Source organism: Hemisphaericaspora subhashii (genome assembly GCF_019202705.1).
Source record: "Hemisphaericaspora subhashii strain CBS 10753 chromosome Unknown scaffold93, whole genome shotgun sequence".
Lineage (NCBI taxonomy): Eukaryota > Fungi > Ascomycota > Pichiomycetes > Serinales > Debaryomycetaceae > Hemisphaericaspora > Hemisphaericaspora subhashii.
The window spans coordinates 74,041-86,842 of record NW_026057263.1 but is presented as its reverse complement, the minus strand read 5'-3'; the positions used below and the strand labels follow the sequence as shown (position 1 = coordinate 86,842).

At 33.4% G+C, this 12,802-nt stretch overlaps 5 protein-coding genes across 5 annotated transcripts; 4 read left to right on the top strand and 1 right to left on the bottom strand. All coding sequences in view use genetic code 12, as the record gives it.

Annotated features, from left to right (window-relative positions):
* Positions 1-1,018: 1,018 nt before the first annotated feature.
* Positions 1,019-1,348, top strand: SUI1 (translation initiation factor eIF1; the record flags this gene model as incomplete). Its single annotated transcript, XM_049405938.1, has 1 exon — positions 1,019-1,348. One exon carries the CDS (start codon positions 1,019-1,021, stop codon positions 1,346-1,348), a length of 330 nt encoding a protein of 109 aa, XP_049264528.1.
* Positions 1,349-1,842: 494 nt separating this feature from the next.
* Positions 1,843-2,733, top strand: J8A68_002210 (U2-type spliceosomal complex subunit; the record flags this gene model as incomplete). Its single annotated transcript, XM_049405937.1, has 1 exon — positions 1,843-2,733. One exon carries the CDS (start codon positions 1,843-1,845, stop codon positions 2,731-2,733), a length of 891 nt encoding a protein of 296 aa, XP_049264527.1.
* A 30-nt stretch (positions 2,734-2,763) lies between these two features.
* Positions 2,764-4,278, bottom strand: J8A68_002209 (uncharacterized protein; the record flags this gene model as incomplete). Its single annotated transcript, XM_049405936.1, has 1 exon — positions 2,764-4,278. The coding sequence occupies one exon, from the start codon at positions 4,276-4,278 to the stop codon at positions 2,764-2,766; it is 1,515 nt and encodes a 504-aa protein (XP_049264526.1).
* An 829-nt stretch (positions 4,279-5,107) lies between these two features.
* Positions 5,108-5,416, top strand: CKS1 (cyclin-dependent protein kinase regulatory subunit; the record flags this gene model as incomplete). Its single annotated transcript, XM_049405935.1, has 1 exon — positions 5,108-5,416. One exon carries the CDS (start codon positions 5,108-5,110, stop codon positions 5,414-5,416), a length of 309 nt encoding a protein of 102 aa, XP_049264525.1.
* Positions 5,417-5,739: 323 nt separating this feature from the next.
* Positions 5,740-12,783, top strand: MEC1 (protein kinase; the record flags this gene model as incomplete). Its single annotated transcript, XM_049405934.1, has 1 exon — positions 5,740-12,783. One exon carries the CDS (start codon positions 5,740-5,742, stop codon positions 12,781-12,783), a length of 7,044 nt encoding a protein of 2,347 aa, XP_049264524.1.
* Between the last annotated feature and the right edge of the window lie 19 nt (positions 12,784-12,802).

Below are 12,802 nucleotides of genomic sequence, written 5' to 3'. Positions count from 1 at the left end.
TTTTTTTGCAACCACAAAAAATTTGCAACCAAATTTGAATGAATTTTTACATACTGTACTATTATAAGTTACACAACCACAAAAAATTCATACACAAAACAAAACTAAGGCGTATTTGAAAAGAGGGGTTTGTAAATTTGTAACAAAGCTAACAACCACAAAAGAATTCTTGTATTTCCTAAGTTTATGGGGCCTCCCCAATGGGAGCTTTTGAATTTCATATTTTGTTAAGCTTCTTCATGTTAACAATGTAAATGAACCATGAACTGTATTCGAAGTAGGCCCTGATCTATCAATTTGACTAACATAAAGTTGCAATACTGCTCATGGAAGTACCTATTTGCGGGATTGGCAAACGCACAAAAAGAAGTTTACAAAAAGGATTTCCTTCAGAGGCTAATTCTAAACCTGACAGGGATTTTTTGCAACCATAGATTTATGGAAGTAAGTACGATTGTTGACATTCTTGCTTACTCACAACTGGGTGAAATTTTTCTTAGCTATGAAGTGCACTGTCGAATTATTAAAGCTTTTGAGCTGGCTTCTATTTATAACAAGTGAGATAGGGGATTCGATGAAGATTGTCATCATCACTATTGAATTGAAGATTCATAGTCACGTGCCAAGAGCGGTTTTTTTTTTTTCATTGTTTTTTTTGGGTTAAAAGAAATTTTTCTTCTTGTTTCATATTTTTTTTGGCATGGTTAAAAATAAAATAAGGAAGCTAAAAAAAAAGCAAACCAAAAAAAAAAAAAAGAATGAGCATCTTCCATCTTCCCATCTTCTCACTCTTCTCACTCACTCACTCACTCACCAAACAATTTTTTTTTTTGGGACTTTTAACACACTCCTCCTTTCTTTCTTTCTATTTTAATAAGTCAACAACTTTTTTACTTCACTTCCAAATACTTACCCCTCCAAACCAGGTAATACCCATCAGTTAACCCTTTAGGAAACACCAACAAGAAGAAAAAGGAAATAAACCAACAACAACAACGTTTTTTTTTTATATCATTTTATGTCAACTATCCAAAACTTAACCGCATTTGATCCATTCGCCGACACTGGTGATTCAGAAGCTCAACCAACTAACTATATCCATATTCGTATTCAACAACGTAACGGTAGAAAGACTTTAACTACTGTCCAAGGTGTTCCAAATGAATATGATTTAAAGAAAATATTAAAAGTTTTAAAGAAAGATTTTGCCTGTAATGGTAATATTGTTAAGGATGATGAATTAGGTGAAGTTATTCAATTACAAGGGGATCAAAGAGTTAAAGTTAGTGAATTCTTAACTACTCAATTACAATTACCAAAAAAGAACATCAAGATCCATGGTTTCTAAGCTTTAGAAATAAATCCAATTATATTTGATATATATTCTTGTTGCTATTGTTTTATTGTGGCAAAGAAGATACAGTCAAAACTTGTGATCATTTAGAGAAAAGGCAAGAGAGTAAACTCTTTCTTATCTCTTTATAGTTATGTTATATTTTTTTGTTTAGCCCCCCCCAGTTGTTACTAAAAATCTCTGCTTGCTTGACCCAATTCGAGAAAGGGAAAGTAGAAAGAGATCTTTTAAATAGCTACCTCTTACTATTTGTTTGAATCTATACACAAATTTTGAATTGATTTTACGTAGATTACGATTAGCTCAATATGCTATTTCCCTATTTAATCCCTCTTTCTCTTTCTTTCTTTATAAATATCCATTTAGCGTATAACACCAAATGGCAATGACATCCCAATTTTTTTTTTTGGCTGCCATTTTTTTATTCACTTTACAATCCTTCTGTTATCTATCAAAAGTAAAAACCCCATAGAGAGATTTAAATAATAATGGCAGGTGATTTGAACTTAAAGAAGTCCTGGAATCCACAACTTGTCAAGAACCAACAGAAGGTTTGGCAACAAGAACAAGAAAAGTTAGATGAATTTAAAAAAATCAAAGAATTGAATCAAGAATTTAAATCAGAACAAGAATATATTGATTTATTAAAATTACAATATGGTGATAATTTCAAACTTGAAGAACTCAACAAGTCTCAAAAACTAAAGCTATCTAAGTTAAATTGGATGTATGATGATGTCCCATTTGAAAATCAACAAGAGGAAGAAGAAACTAAAAATGAGAGTGGATTTATTGAAAGTAATTTAGAATTTAATGAAGGAAAGGAGAAAATTGAAACAATGTTAAATGCTAGTCAATCATTTGCTAAAACAAAAGTAAAAGATTCTCAAAGTGACAGAATAAATAAAATTATTGGGATGGGAAATGGGGTGAAAGCAAAGAATGTTAATCATTCCTTAGATGATCCATTAATGAAGATAAAACTTCAACAGAAACAGGTACAACGGTCGACATTAAAGAGAAAGCATGAAGATGGAGATTCAGATTCCAGAGAATTGAAGCATAGGAAGAAGCATAACGAAAGTTCTCATTCGCGTGATCGATCAACCCATGGTTCATCACATAAAGAAGACAGAAAAGAAAGGCACGAAGGTGAACACTCGGACCGTCACAGAAGACATAGGTCAAGTCGAGACACTAGTTCAGATGGACGAAGGAGTCATAGGAGTAGCCATTCAAAGCCTCATGGATCCACTTCAAAATCACATCGTGACAAGGAAAGAGAGCAGCCGCTTATGCATAGTTCCAGTATGCATAGACATGGCCAGACTTCACGGGAAAGGACAGGGAACGATAGAAAACAGAATCCTCAATACTAGATAAAAACTCTAATTGTCTATATAATTCTATCAAGATAAATGCATTAAATAGTCACATCCATTCTGATTATACAATTTTCCTTGGAATTCATACTCGTACCAAATTAAATCATCACGTTTCTTTCTATGAAACTCAACAACTAAATTGTCTCCTGGTTTGACATGTTTTGGTTTTACCGGGAAATATATCGGAAACCAAGATTTACAATAATCTTTTGCTTGATCATCATGGATTTGAATATTAATATGACCATATAATGTACAATTGAACCAACCTAAAAACCCAGAGACTTTATAACCATACCTATTAATAAATGTTAATTTTTTAGATTTTGTGGATTGGAAATGAGGCTCGGGATGTTGCCATTCCCAAACTGGTTGAGGATCACTATTTGGATAATAATTTGTCAATTTGATTAAGGCAATTGTATTTAATTTGACCGGAGTAAAAATTGGCTGAAGATATGATGTATAATCACCAGGTATCATGATTAAATCAGGCTTAGGTTGGTTGAATTGTGCAAGAATCTCAGGACATAATTCATTATCACCAAAAGATCCCAATAATTCTGAAATGACAAGGTTATAATCACCTTCAGAACCTGGTAGATTTCGTAAATCATCTTCAACTAATTGAATCTTACTTTTCCATAGCTTTTTGTTTTTATCCTTCAAATCACCTATACATATTGGATTTTTTTCAATTGCATCAATTTCAAATTTATCAAGATTTGTTTTGATTATATTCCATAACTTGGTCAAAAGTTTACCATTTCCAGGTCCAATTAACAATATTTTAATTGTGGGGATTTTTTTGAGTAATAAATCATTTATTGCCAATTCAAAAGCTTCAGCAAATTGGTTATATTTGGTTTGATCCTTTTCAAATTGCTTATAGATCCCAATCAGCAAGTTTTCAACCAAAGGTTGTAATGGTTTCAAATAAAATTGTGGACTTGCTCTATGTTGGGACTTTATTAAACAAACTTGCTCATGATCCTTCGCATTTTCCATTATTAATAATGGGATAGGTATACTTTTGAATTGAAATATTTTAAAGAATTCAAAACTTTTAATTTTATTAGGAACATAAATAAAAGAAATCGCTTCAGTTAACCAAAGATCTAAGTATTGTTTATTTATTTGATCATCTTCATTTGATAATTTTAAAGCTAATGAATAATCCTTAAATTTCCGTTTAAATTTATTAAATTTATGCCAATTTTCAATGGAATTTATAATCGTCAGATCTATAATCATATAAAAATTGATATCTTTGTTTGTAAGTTCTGGTTTTGATACTACTTCATGGAACTCAAAAACATATTCCACTTTATGATCTTTCACGGGTGTTGGTGTTTGAATGATTGTATATCTATTCCAGTTTGGATCTTTATTCAATAGATAATCTAATGAGTTTTCAAATAAGTCCTGATTATCATTAATCAAATACAATAACTTGAAGTTCTGTTCAAACTGAGAATATTGTTTATCTATAGTTGAGAACGATGAGGCACATACTACCAAACCATTATGACGTGCCATATCTAATGAACTAACCAGCTTCTTGGTTACAGGGGAGGCTCTAGAATCTAGACAACGTGATTTAACCGAGATGTAACGTCCTTTTTTTTCTAAGGTTGGATTCTTTTTTTTTGTAGGGGGAATATGGTAGCCACAGTCTGGTTCTAAGTTAACCCCGTATTTTTATTCACTGTTTGATAATAAAAGAACACAAGCGAGACGCAAGCCCAGGTACTACAAATCTAACAAAAGTAAAACAACACAAAGATTTGGGAGCATATCATTTTAGATTTTCTCAAATAATCAATATCAAATTCAAGACATTCATTACACATTGTAACTATACTAATTACTGCATATAAATCGTTTAGATGTTCTTAAATTTAGCCCCAAGTAAATGTATACAATACAAAAGACGTGGGGAGGAGGAAAATTAAATCAATCCTAGAATGAAAATCTACATTTACGCATTCAGAGCAGGGTTATACTTAATGGATCTTTTTCAGAAACTATGTATTACCTGAATTTAATAGCATTTACAATTTTTATAATTCTCATACTGAACTGATTTACAAAAAGTGTTGTTCTGGATTGTTAATGGTGGTATGAGTTGGTGATGGTTCATGGTGGTGGTGGTACTGAAGCCAAAAAAAAAGATTTTTTATTTTTCTTCCATTGAGTTCATTTTTATTTGAGTTAAATTATTCTTCATCATATGTATAAGGAACACATCCTGTTACTTCATTTAGATATTATATAGAACACAACCAACTATCGTCAATCACTGCAAAAACTTCCGTTACATTTTTTTTATTGAAATAAACAAAAGTTAAACAAACTATAAGGAGAAATGACTAAACCTAGATACTTAACCGATTCGGAAAGAGCGAAAGTATTAGAATTTCAAGATATGATCCATTACAGTCCAAGATATAATGATGATGTCAATGAATATAGGCATGTAATGCTACCTAAAAATATGTTAAAATGTATTCCCCAAGATTATTTTAATTCAGATACTGGGACATTACGAATTTTATTAGAAGAGGAATGGAGAGGGTTAGGTATTACTCAAAGTTTAGGTTGGGTACATTATGAAACACATGCTCCTGAACCTCATATCTTGTTATTCAAAAGACCTATCAACTATGGACAATAGAGAAAGTCTGGTGTTGTCAAGATGATACCTTTTCCAAAGGCACCTGTTCTTACTATCTTCCTATAGACTTACAGCTAAGCGGTGATAAAATACTTTTGAAACTCATTGATTGCATTGAAATTCCAGGAATCTTCTGGATCATGTCGAAAATGTGGCTTATATAGGTTGATAATGTATAATTTAATAGAAACCTCCATAAACCAATAAAACTTAGATTACGTAATCAAGATCTTGTATTTTCCGAGACGCGTTCTGGTTGTAAAAAAAGGTAGCTCGAATTCTTCATGTAAGTAGCAACTCATCTTGATGAAGTATATTATGATATGACGTCAATCAGTTCTTCAGAATTAGTTCAATTCCTAAATGATGTTGAATCTAACATAGATGATCAACAGACAGATTTTAAAAAGTTGATACTATTTCTATTTGGCTTTACTAAGGATAAATTAGCAATTGCAAATAATGATTCCAATGATAAATTAATATTTCGCCTATTACAAACGTTAGAACTTGTTCTTACTAAACGACTTCACTTGCTTAATGTTCAGCTCGATTATAATGAAATTAAATCCATTTATGTCCCAAAAGATTTTCATCCAGGTTCGGTGATCATGCTATTTGATTGGTCTATTCAATTTGTTGTTGATGAATTACCAAAATTTGTAACTAAAATCGAAATCCTTAATCAATTGAAATCATTTGTAATTAATGTCATCAATCTAATTTGCTCAAAGTTACATAACTTTAAATTTATTAAATTAATTCGCAACAAGCTACTCAAAATGATAGAAGGACATTTAGCCTTTTGCTTGGAAAATTTATCGTCAGCTACTGTACTACAAGAAGGTTATAACAACAGGTTGATTATTGGAATACACTTATATACAATTGTCAATGATTATGATCTATCACAAAAATTGCTAATCAATTTAGTTAATTATCAATTGAAATTCGAAAGCATTGCCCGAAAATTCTGGTTCATTCTCAATGAATTTGCAATTTCTGAATACCCGTTATTTGATAGCTTGAATTCCATTATTGTACTAAATCAAATTAATAACCTTGTTCTGAATAAGTTGGTAACTTGGAATCAAATTTCGTTGTTGTTAAATTGGATGTTAGAGTACCTTGAGTCCAGATACAATAAAGATCTTACCAGTTTAAACCAGTCAATTTCAATCGCATTACTAAAGCTATATAAGTTATGCCTTCAGAAAGAAATATCCGAGAGCTTTGTAAGCCACTTTAATATCGACAAGTTGATCGAGAGGTTGAACAACGTGGAGAGCAATAGTATGCCAAATTCCGTTTTGAAATCATTGCACATAATCAATTACTATAATAATTTAGATGAATCAGATAGCGTGGTTACGTTGAAGTATCAAACTAGTAATTTAAATGAATTCATAACAGCACCATTTCAAGATATTCAATTGGAGTCTGTTCGATTGGAAATCCAAGAATTGAATGATAAATCCTTGTCCACGAAACAACTGTTGGATTTATTAGACTTCATAGTTGACCAACCAGATTTGAAATTCCCACATAATTCAAGCTCCGGGGGATATGTCAGTGGAAACGATATTAATTATTCTGAGTGGATAAATTACATAAGGAAACTAACGACTGACGATTTGAAAAATCAATGTTTAGCTCCAGAATACACATTGCATACATTAATCTCTTCTTTGAGTCATTTCCCCTGTATTGTTAGTGGAGATTACAATTGTCAAGTTAATGAGTGCATCAAGTGTGGTAGCAATCCACTAAACAAGAATTACTACGAAAATGTTGATCCCAAAAGACCCAGTATATCTGAAATCAGTGAAATATCAATCATGTATAGGGAGATAGTTGTCAAGTATTTTTTAATGGCGAAGCTGAAAGTTTTAAAGAATAACCAGTTGTTATGTTGTAATTTCTTGTTGTTAGTATTCAATTTATTTGCAAGCTATTCCCCGCCAATAGGAAATTCGAAGAATGATCACCTATTGAATTTCCTTCTTGATGTATTAGCAACTGATAACAATAGGGACGCGAGAATGCTAGTGACAAGAATCTTGCCTTTGTATCTTATTCAATCTACAGATGATGAAATTTTAGAGGAAACATTCAGCATTATTATCTCCAGAATAAGTCATATTGATTTTACTAGTGAACATCGTCGTCGTCACTTTGGTGAATCCACAATTAAGGCTTTGGTCGAACTAGCTACTGTGACACAAGGAGATCAACTATGTGCATTGTTTATCAAGTTGATAGGTTTATTTGGCGTGGAAAATGAACAACACGTAAATTATGTTTACAATGGGATTATTCAGATAGCAGCAGCAAAATCATTGACACCGTACAAGTTGCTATCACCATATATTATGAGCACGGCGGAGGACATTCTCAAAAACCCACAAATGTTCTCTAAGATTACTGAGCTATTAGGGATAACGAAGAAGTTCTTTTTGAATAGAACCAAGGATTATACAACGCCTACATTATTGGAATATTACAAACATGATTTAATACAAGAAATAGCTGACGCATCGAATACTTCTAAAATGGATTTAGTATCCAAGAATTTGTCGAGAATACTTGCAATCTACTTAGTTAAGGATACGACAATAAATGAAGGACACATAATGAATGTATTGAGTAATGTTTGTCCTAAATATCGATTGGTAAACTTAGAAGATTTATTTACCAAGATTGGTGATGTCATTTGGTATATCCTTTTGCAAATACAAATCAGTGATGATAGTAATAAGATTACGAACATTCAGAATATACAGAGTGCATTAGAGTTTGTCTCCAAGATCGCGTTCAAAGAAAGAAGTAATGTTTCACAAGGGAATATATCGTCCCCAATGAGATTTGAATATATCCTAGGTGAATATGTGCTTGGTTTAGTTCAGAAGTTTAGTGAGAGTGTACACCGTATAAGAGATAGCAAGCCGTTCATAGAGAAGACCAGATCTTTGAGAGCAATGGAGTTTTTAATACAAAGGAATATCAATGCTGTAACTGCTGCTTTGGGTCAGATTTCCACCTGTTTACAAGCAAGTTTGGAGACTGTTGATTTTCAGTATTTGGCATTAAGGTGTTGGAATGCATTAGTCCAAGAATTGCCTTCTATCCACTTAATTTCATTGATTGATATTATAATTTCATTAGTTTTTCAAAAATTCCAAACATTCGGCTCCAAATCGAGATCAATTGCCATTGAGATCCTAAAGAAAATTTATGATGCGATTAAAGACAAGTTCAATCGATTCTCCTTATATTTTTTATCTATTCCCTTCTTGGCATATATTCAGGAGTATAATTTAATAAAGCGCTTTAGAAATATAAAACCGTTGTCTAGGCTAACAATTTTTCAAGAATTTAATCGGAGGTTATCAACAAGTAATGAATACGTTGTGAAACAAGGATTGTTTGATTTATTAAACTACTGTAAAGAATACCAAATAAGGTGTCAAGAGGAGTATTTTAAGGAACCAAGCTTAGCATTAGCGCTCACAAATCTAGTGCGAACCATTCTAGATATAGCTTCAAAGTTTAAAAATAAGAACATAGAGATATCTACCGATTGCGCGAAAGTTTTGGCAGTCATTGGAAGTTTGGATTCAAGCAAGTTCAATTTCAAAGCAGTGAGGCACTCGATCGTTGTGATTCATGATTTTAAGAATGTTCGTGAAAATGTTGACTTTTTAGTAGACTTGATTGAGGGGGAAATATTGAAAGGTTTTTGGGCGTCTAATGATCCAGCAAGGCAACTCTTTTCTGTTTATGCAATGCAAAACTTTTTAAAGATTATGACCTTAGACTCCAGAGTATTAGAAAATAAGATCCAGTCGAACAGTGGTTCAATTGCTGTGTGGAACAGGTTTAGCGATACGGCAAAATCCACTTTAGCGCCTTTATTAACTTCCAGATATGTTGGACCAATCCCTAAATACGAGCCCCTAACTTTCCCTTACTTTAAATTGAGTATCAAATATGAATCCTGGCTAGTTGATATAACTCTTGAGTTACTCAAACGACCATATATAACTGTTTTTGAGGATGATGGACTCGAGTCAAATTCAAAAGAGTCGATATTCCAAACTTGCTCCAACTTAATTCGGGATCAAGATGTATCTATTTGTCAATACATTCTAAAATACATTGCACTCAGTCACATAATAAATGGAAATCAATCGGCAATTAAGGATATAAAGCTGGAGTTCTTGCACATGTTAAGCACAGATTTCAGTTCAACGACATCCGACAGAATGGAGCTGGTGAAATCTTGCATTCATACTGTTTTCATGGTTTTGGACTATTTCAACGAATGGGTTTCTGCTGCCACTCAGTATCTCTCCAACAACTCGTCAGAGCCACATCACCTAAATCGTCTAAAAGAGAATATAAAGTATGTGAACGAATTCTTAGAATGTATCCCAATGGATTTGATTGCTATTAAATCAGCGGAATGTGACTCATATGAAAGAACAATTTTATATTTGGAAAGATGTTATCGAAATGGAAAAGTAAGTGACACATTCAAGTTGGATAATTTAAATGTTGCAACTACTTTGCAATCAATGTATTGTAATATCAATGATTATGATGCGTTGAATGGTGTACTAAAATTATTTTCTACCAACAACTTAAAAGAAAAATTGTCAACCTTCCAATACAGTGATAGCTGGAGCTTAGCGCATGAGTCGTTCATTGCTCTAAGTTCCGTTAATGATAAGCAGGAGGCAATCGAGAATAATACCAAATTATTGAAATCATTAAGTGAACATGGATTGTATGATGAAGTCTTATCAGCTTTGTCAGAAAGAATTGATGTTAGGGATTTATCTTCAATTCCATTAGACTGGGCTCTTGTTGGTTTGAAATCTTCTGTCTACTTAGGGGATATATCTCAAATAGAGAAATGGTTAATGGTAACTAATTCAATAGGTAACCCTGTTGATGTTGGAACGCTTGTGACTTATGAATTAGCTAAAAGTCTAAAATCGCTATACTATTCAAATAAACTTGAATTTGAGAACTCACTTGGAAATATTTATGGTGTTATAGGGAATTCTTTGGTGCCGTCTGTATCATCAAATTTTAATAGAAACATAGTTTTAATGAATCAGTTGCACGCAATTCACGATTTATCGTTAATTGTATCTGACAATTATCTGCCAAGGGAGAAAGACTTAATTTTGAAGGCTCGTTTGAGTAATGTGGATCAAGACTTTGATGCTCAGTGGAAGATTTTGACATTTCACAATGCTGGTCACAAAATAAAGAACGATAATGTAAAGATCTCAGAAAACTTATTATACGAATCATCCCTTGCAAGAAAGCATAATCGGTTAGATATAGCCACGAAATCAATTGTACAAGCTATGTCATTGGAAGCTTCCGGCGCAAATATTGAATATTCGAAGTTGTTATGGGCACAAGGAAAACAATCTGAAGCAATTAAGTCATTATCGGAAATTATTATCGAAGATAATCTTAATGGAAACGGGGACTCTCGGGTCCAGCTTCAATTGGCACAGTGGTTAGACGAATCGAATCATTTATCGGCACAGCAGATAATCACAGAATATAATAAAGCAATTCAGCTCGACATACTGTGGGAAAAGCCATACTATGATTTAGGAAAGTACTATAGCAAAGTCATGGAATCAGCGAAAGACCCCTCTGGGAGCTATGAGCAACAAACCGTAAGGCATTTTATCAAAGCCCTTGCTGCTGGCCGCTCCTTTATATTTGAGGCATTACCTAAGTTAATTACTATATGGTTGGATTTTGCGCAGAGAGATAGAGGGAAAGATGCTGACAGAAAACGAAATCAGATTATAGACGACATTAAGGCTGGATTGAAGAGCATTCCTACTTATGTTTGGTATACTGCATTTACCCAGATTTTATCACGTATTGTTCACCAGCATCAGGCTTCATATGAAATATTGGCAACCATTGTGATTCAAATTATCAAGGAGTACCCACAACATGCTTTGTGGTATGTATTGTCACATGAAAAATCGAATGATTCTAAGAGAAAAGAAAGAATTAATGTAATTCTCCGACACGTTGTGGAATCCAGTACTCCCCAGGCCGGCGTCATTGAAAATGCAAAAGAATTGTTTTCAACCTTGATTAACATTGCGTCTGTCAAGATTTCCAAATCGTCGAAACCTAGAACCCTCTCACTAGAAAAGGATTTCAAGGTTTTAAATTTGATGAAGAGTTTTGATTCTCTAGTTATCCCAGTGAGGTCAAATCTTGAAATCAGACTACCCAGTAACAACAACGACGTCCATCATCAAGCGTTCCCTAAATCAGCTTCGATTACCTTTGATGGATTTGATGATAATGTGAATATTTTCGTCTCCTTGCAAATGCCAAGGCAGGTTACAGTACGAGGATCAGACAGCTGCGCCTATAGATTAATGTTGAAAAGAGATGATACCCGTAAGGATGCCAAAGTAGTGGAGTTCACTACTATGGTAAATAGAATCCTCCGCAATAGCACCGAGGCCAGGAAGAGGAACTTATATGTTCCTAATTATGTTGTGATGCCATTGGCTGAAGACAAAGGGGTTATCGAGTTCGTTGCAGATGTCCAAACCATGAAAGGAATAATATCAGAACAAAGGAAAAGGATGGGGAAAATGATACATGAACATAAGTTATTTCACAAAATAAACGAAGCTCAGAAACAAGTTAAATCGTCAAGAAAAGCAGGTCAGAAAAATCCAACAGAGGAATTAATCAAATTGTTTACCAAAATTGTTCAGGCGAATCCTCCAGTTTTGCATCGTTGGTTCATTGACCAGTTTGCTGACCCAAGCGCGTGGTATATGGCGAGGAATTTGTATACTCGAACTGCAGCCGTTATGTCAATGGTTGGATATATAGTTGGATTAGGAGATCGACATTGTGAAAATGTTCTATTCTTCAAACGAAGCGGAGCGGTACTACATATTGATTTTGATTGTTTGTTTGAGAAAGGTGCCACTCTACCAACACCGGAGATTGTTCCATTCAGGCTTACGCAGAATATGGTAGATGCTATGGGTATTTGTGGAGTTGATGGAAGCTTTAGAATTACATGTGAAGTGACTGGTACTTTATTAAGAGAACACGAACAACCTCTAATGAATATTTTAGAAACATTATTGTACGATCCGTTGTTGGATTGGAAGAGTTTACAAAAACCAGGAGTTCATTTGTCTAAGGTTAGGCGAAAGATAAGAGGTTTGATTAATGAAAAGGAGGGATTGCCTATGAATATTCATGGTCAAGTCGATGTGTTAATTCAGGAAGCAACTTCTATTGATAATTTGGCATGTATGTATGCCGGATGGTCTGCATACATCTAGAAGTTGATTTACAATTATA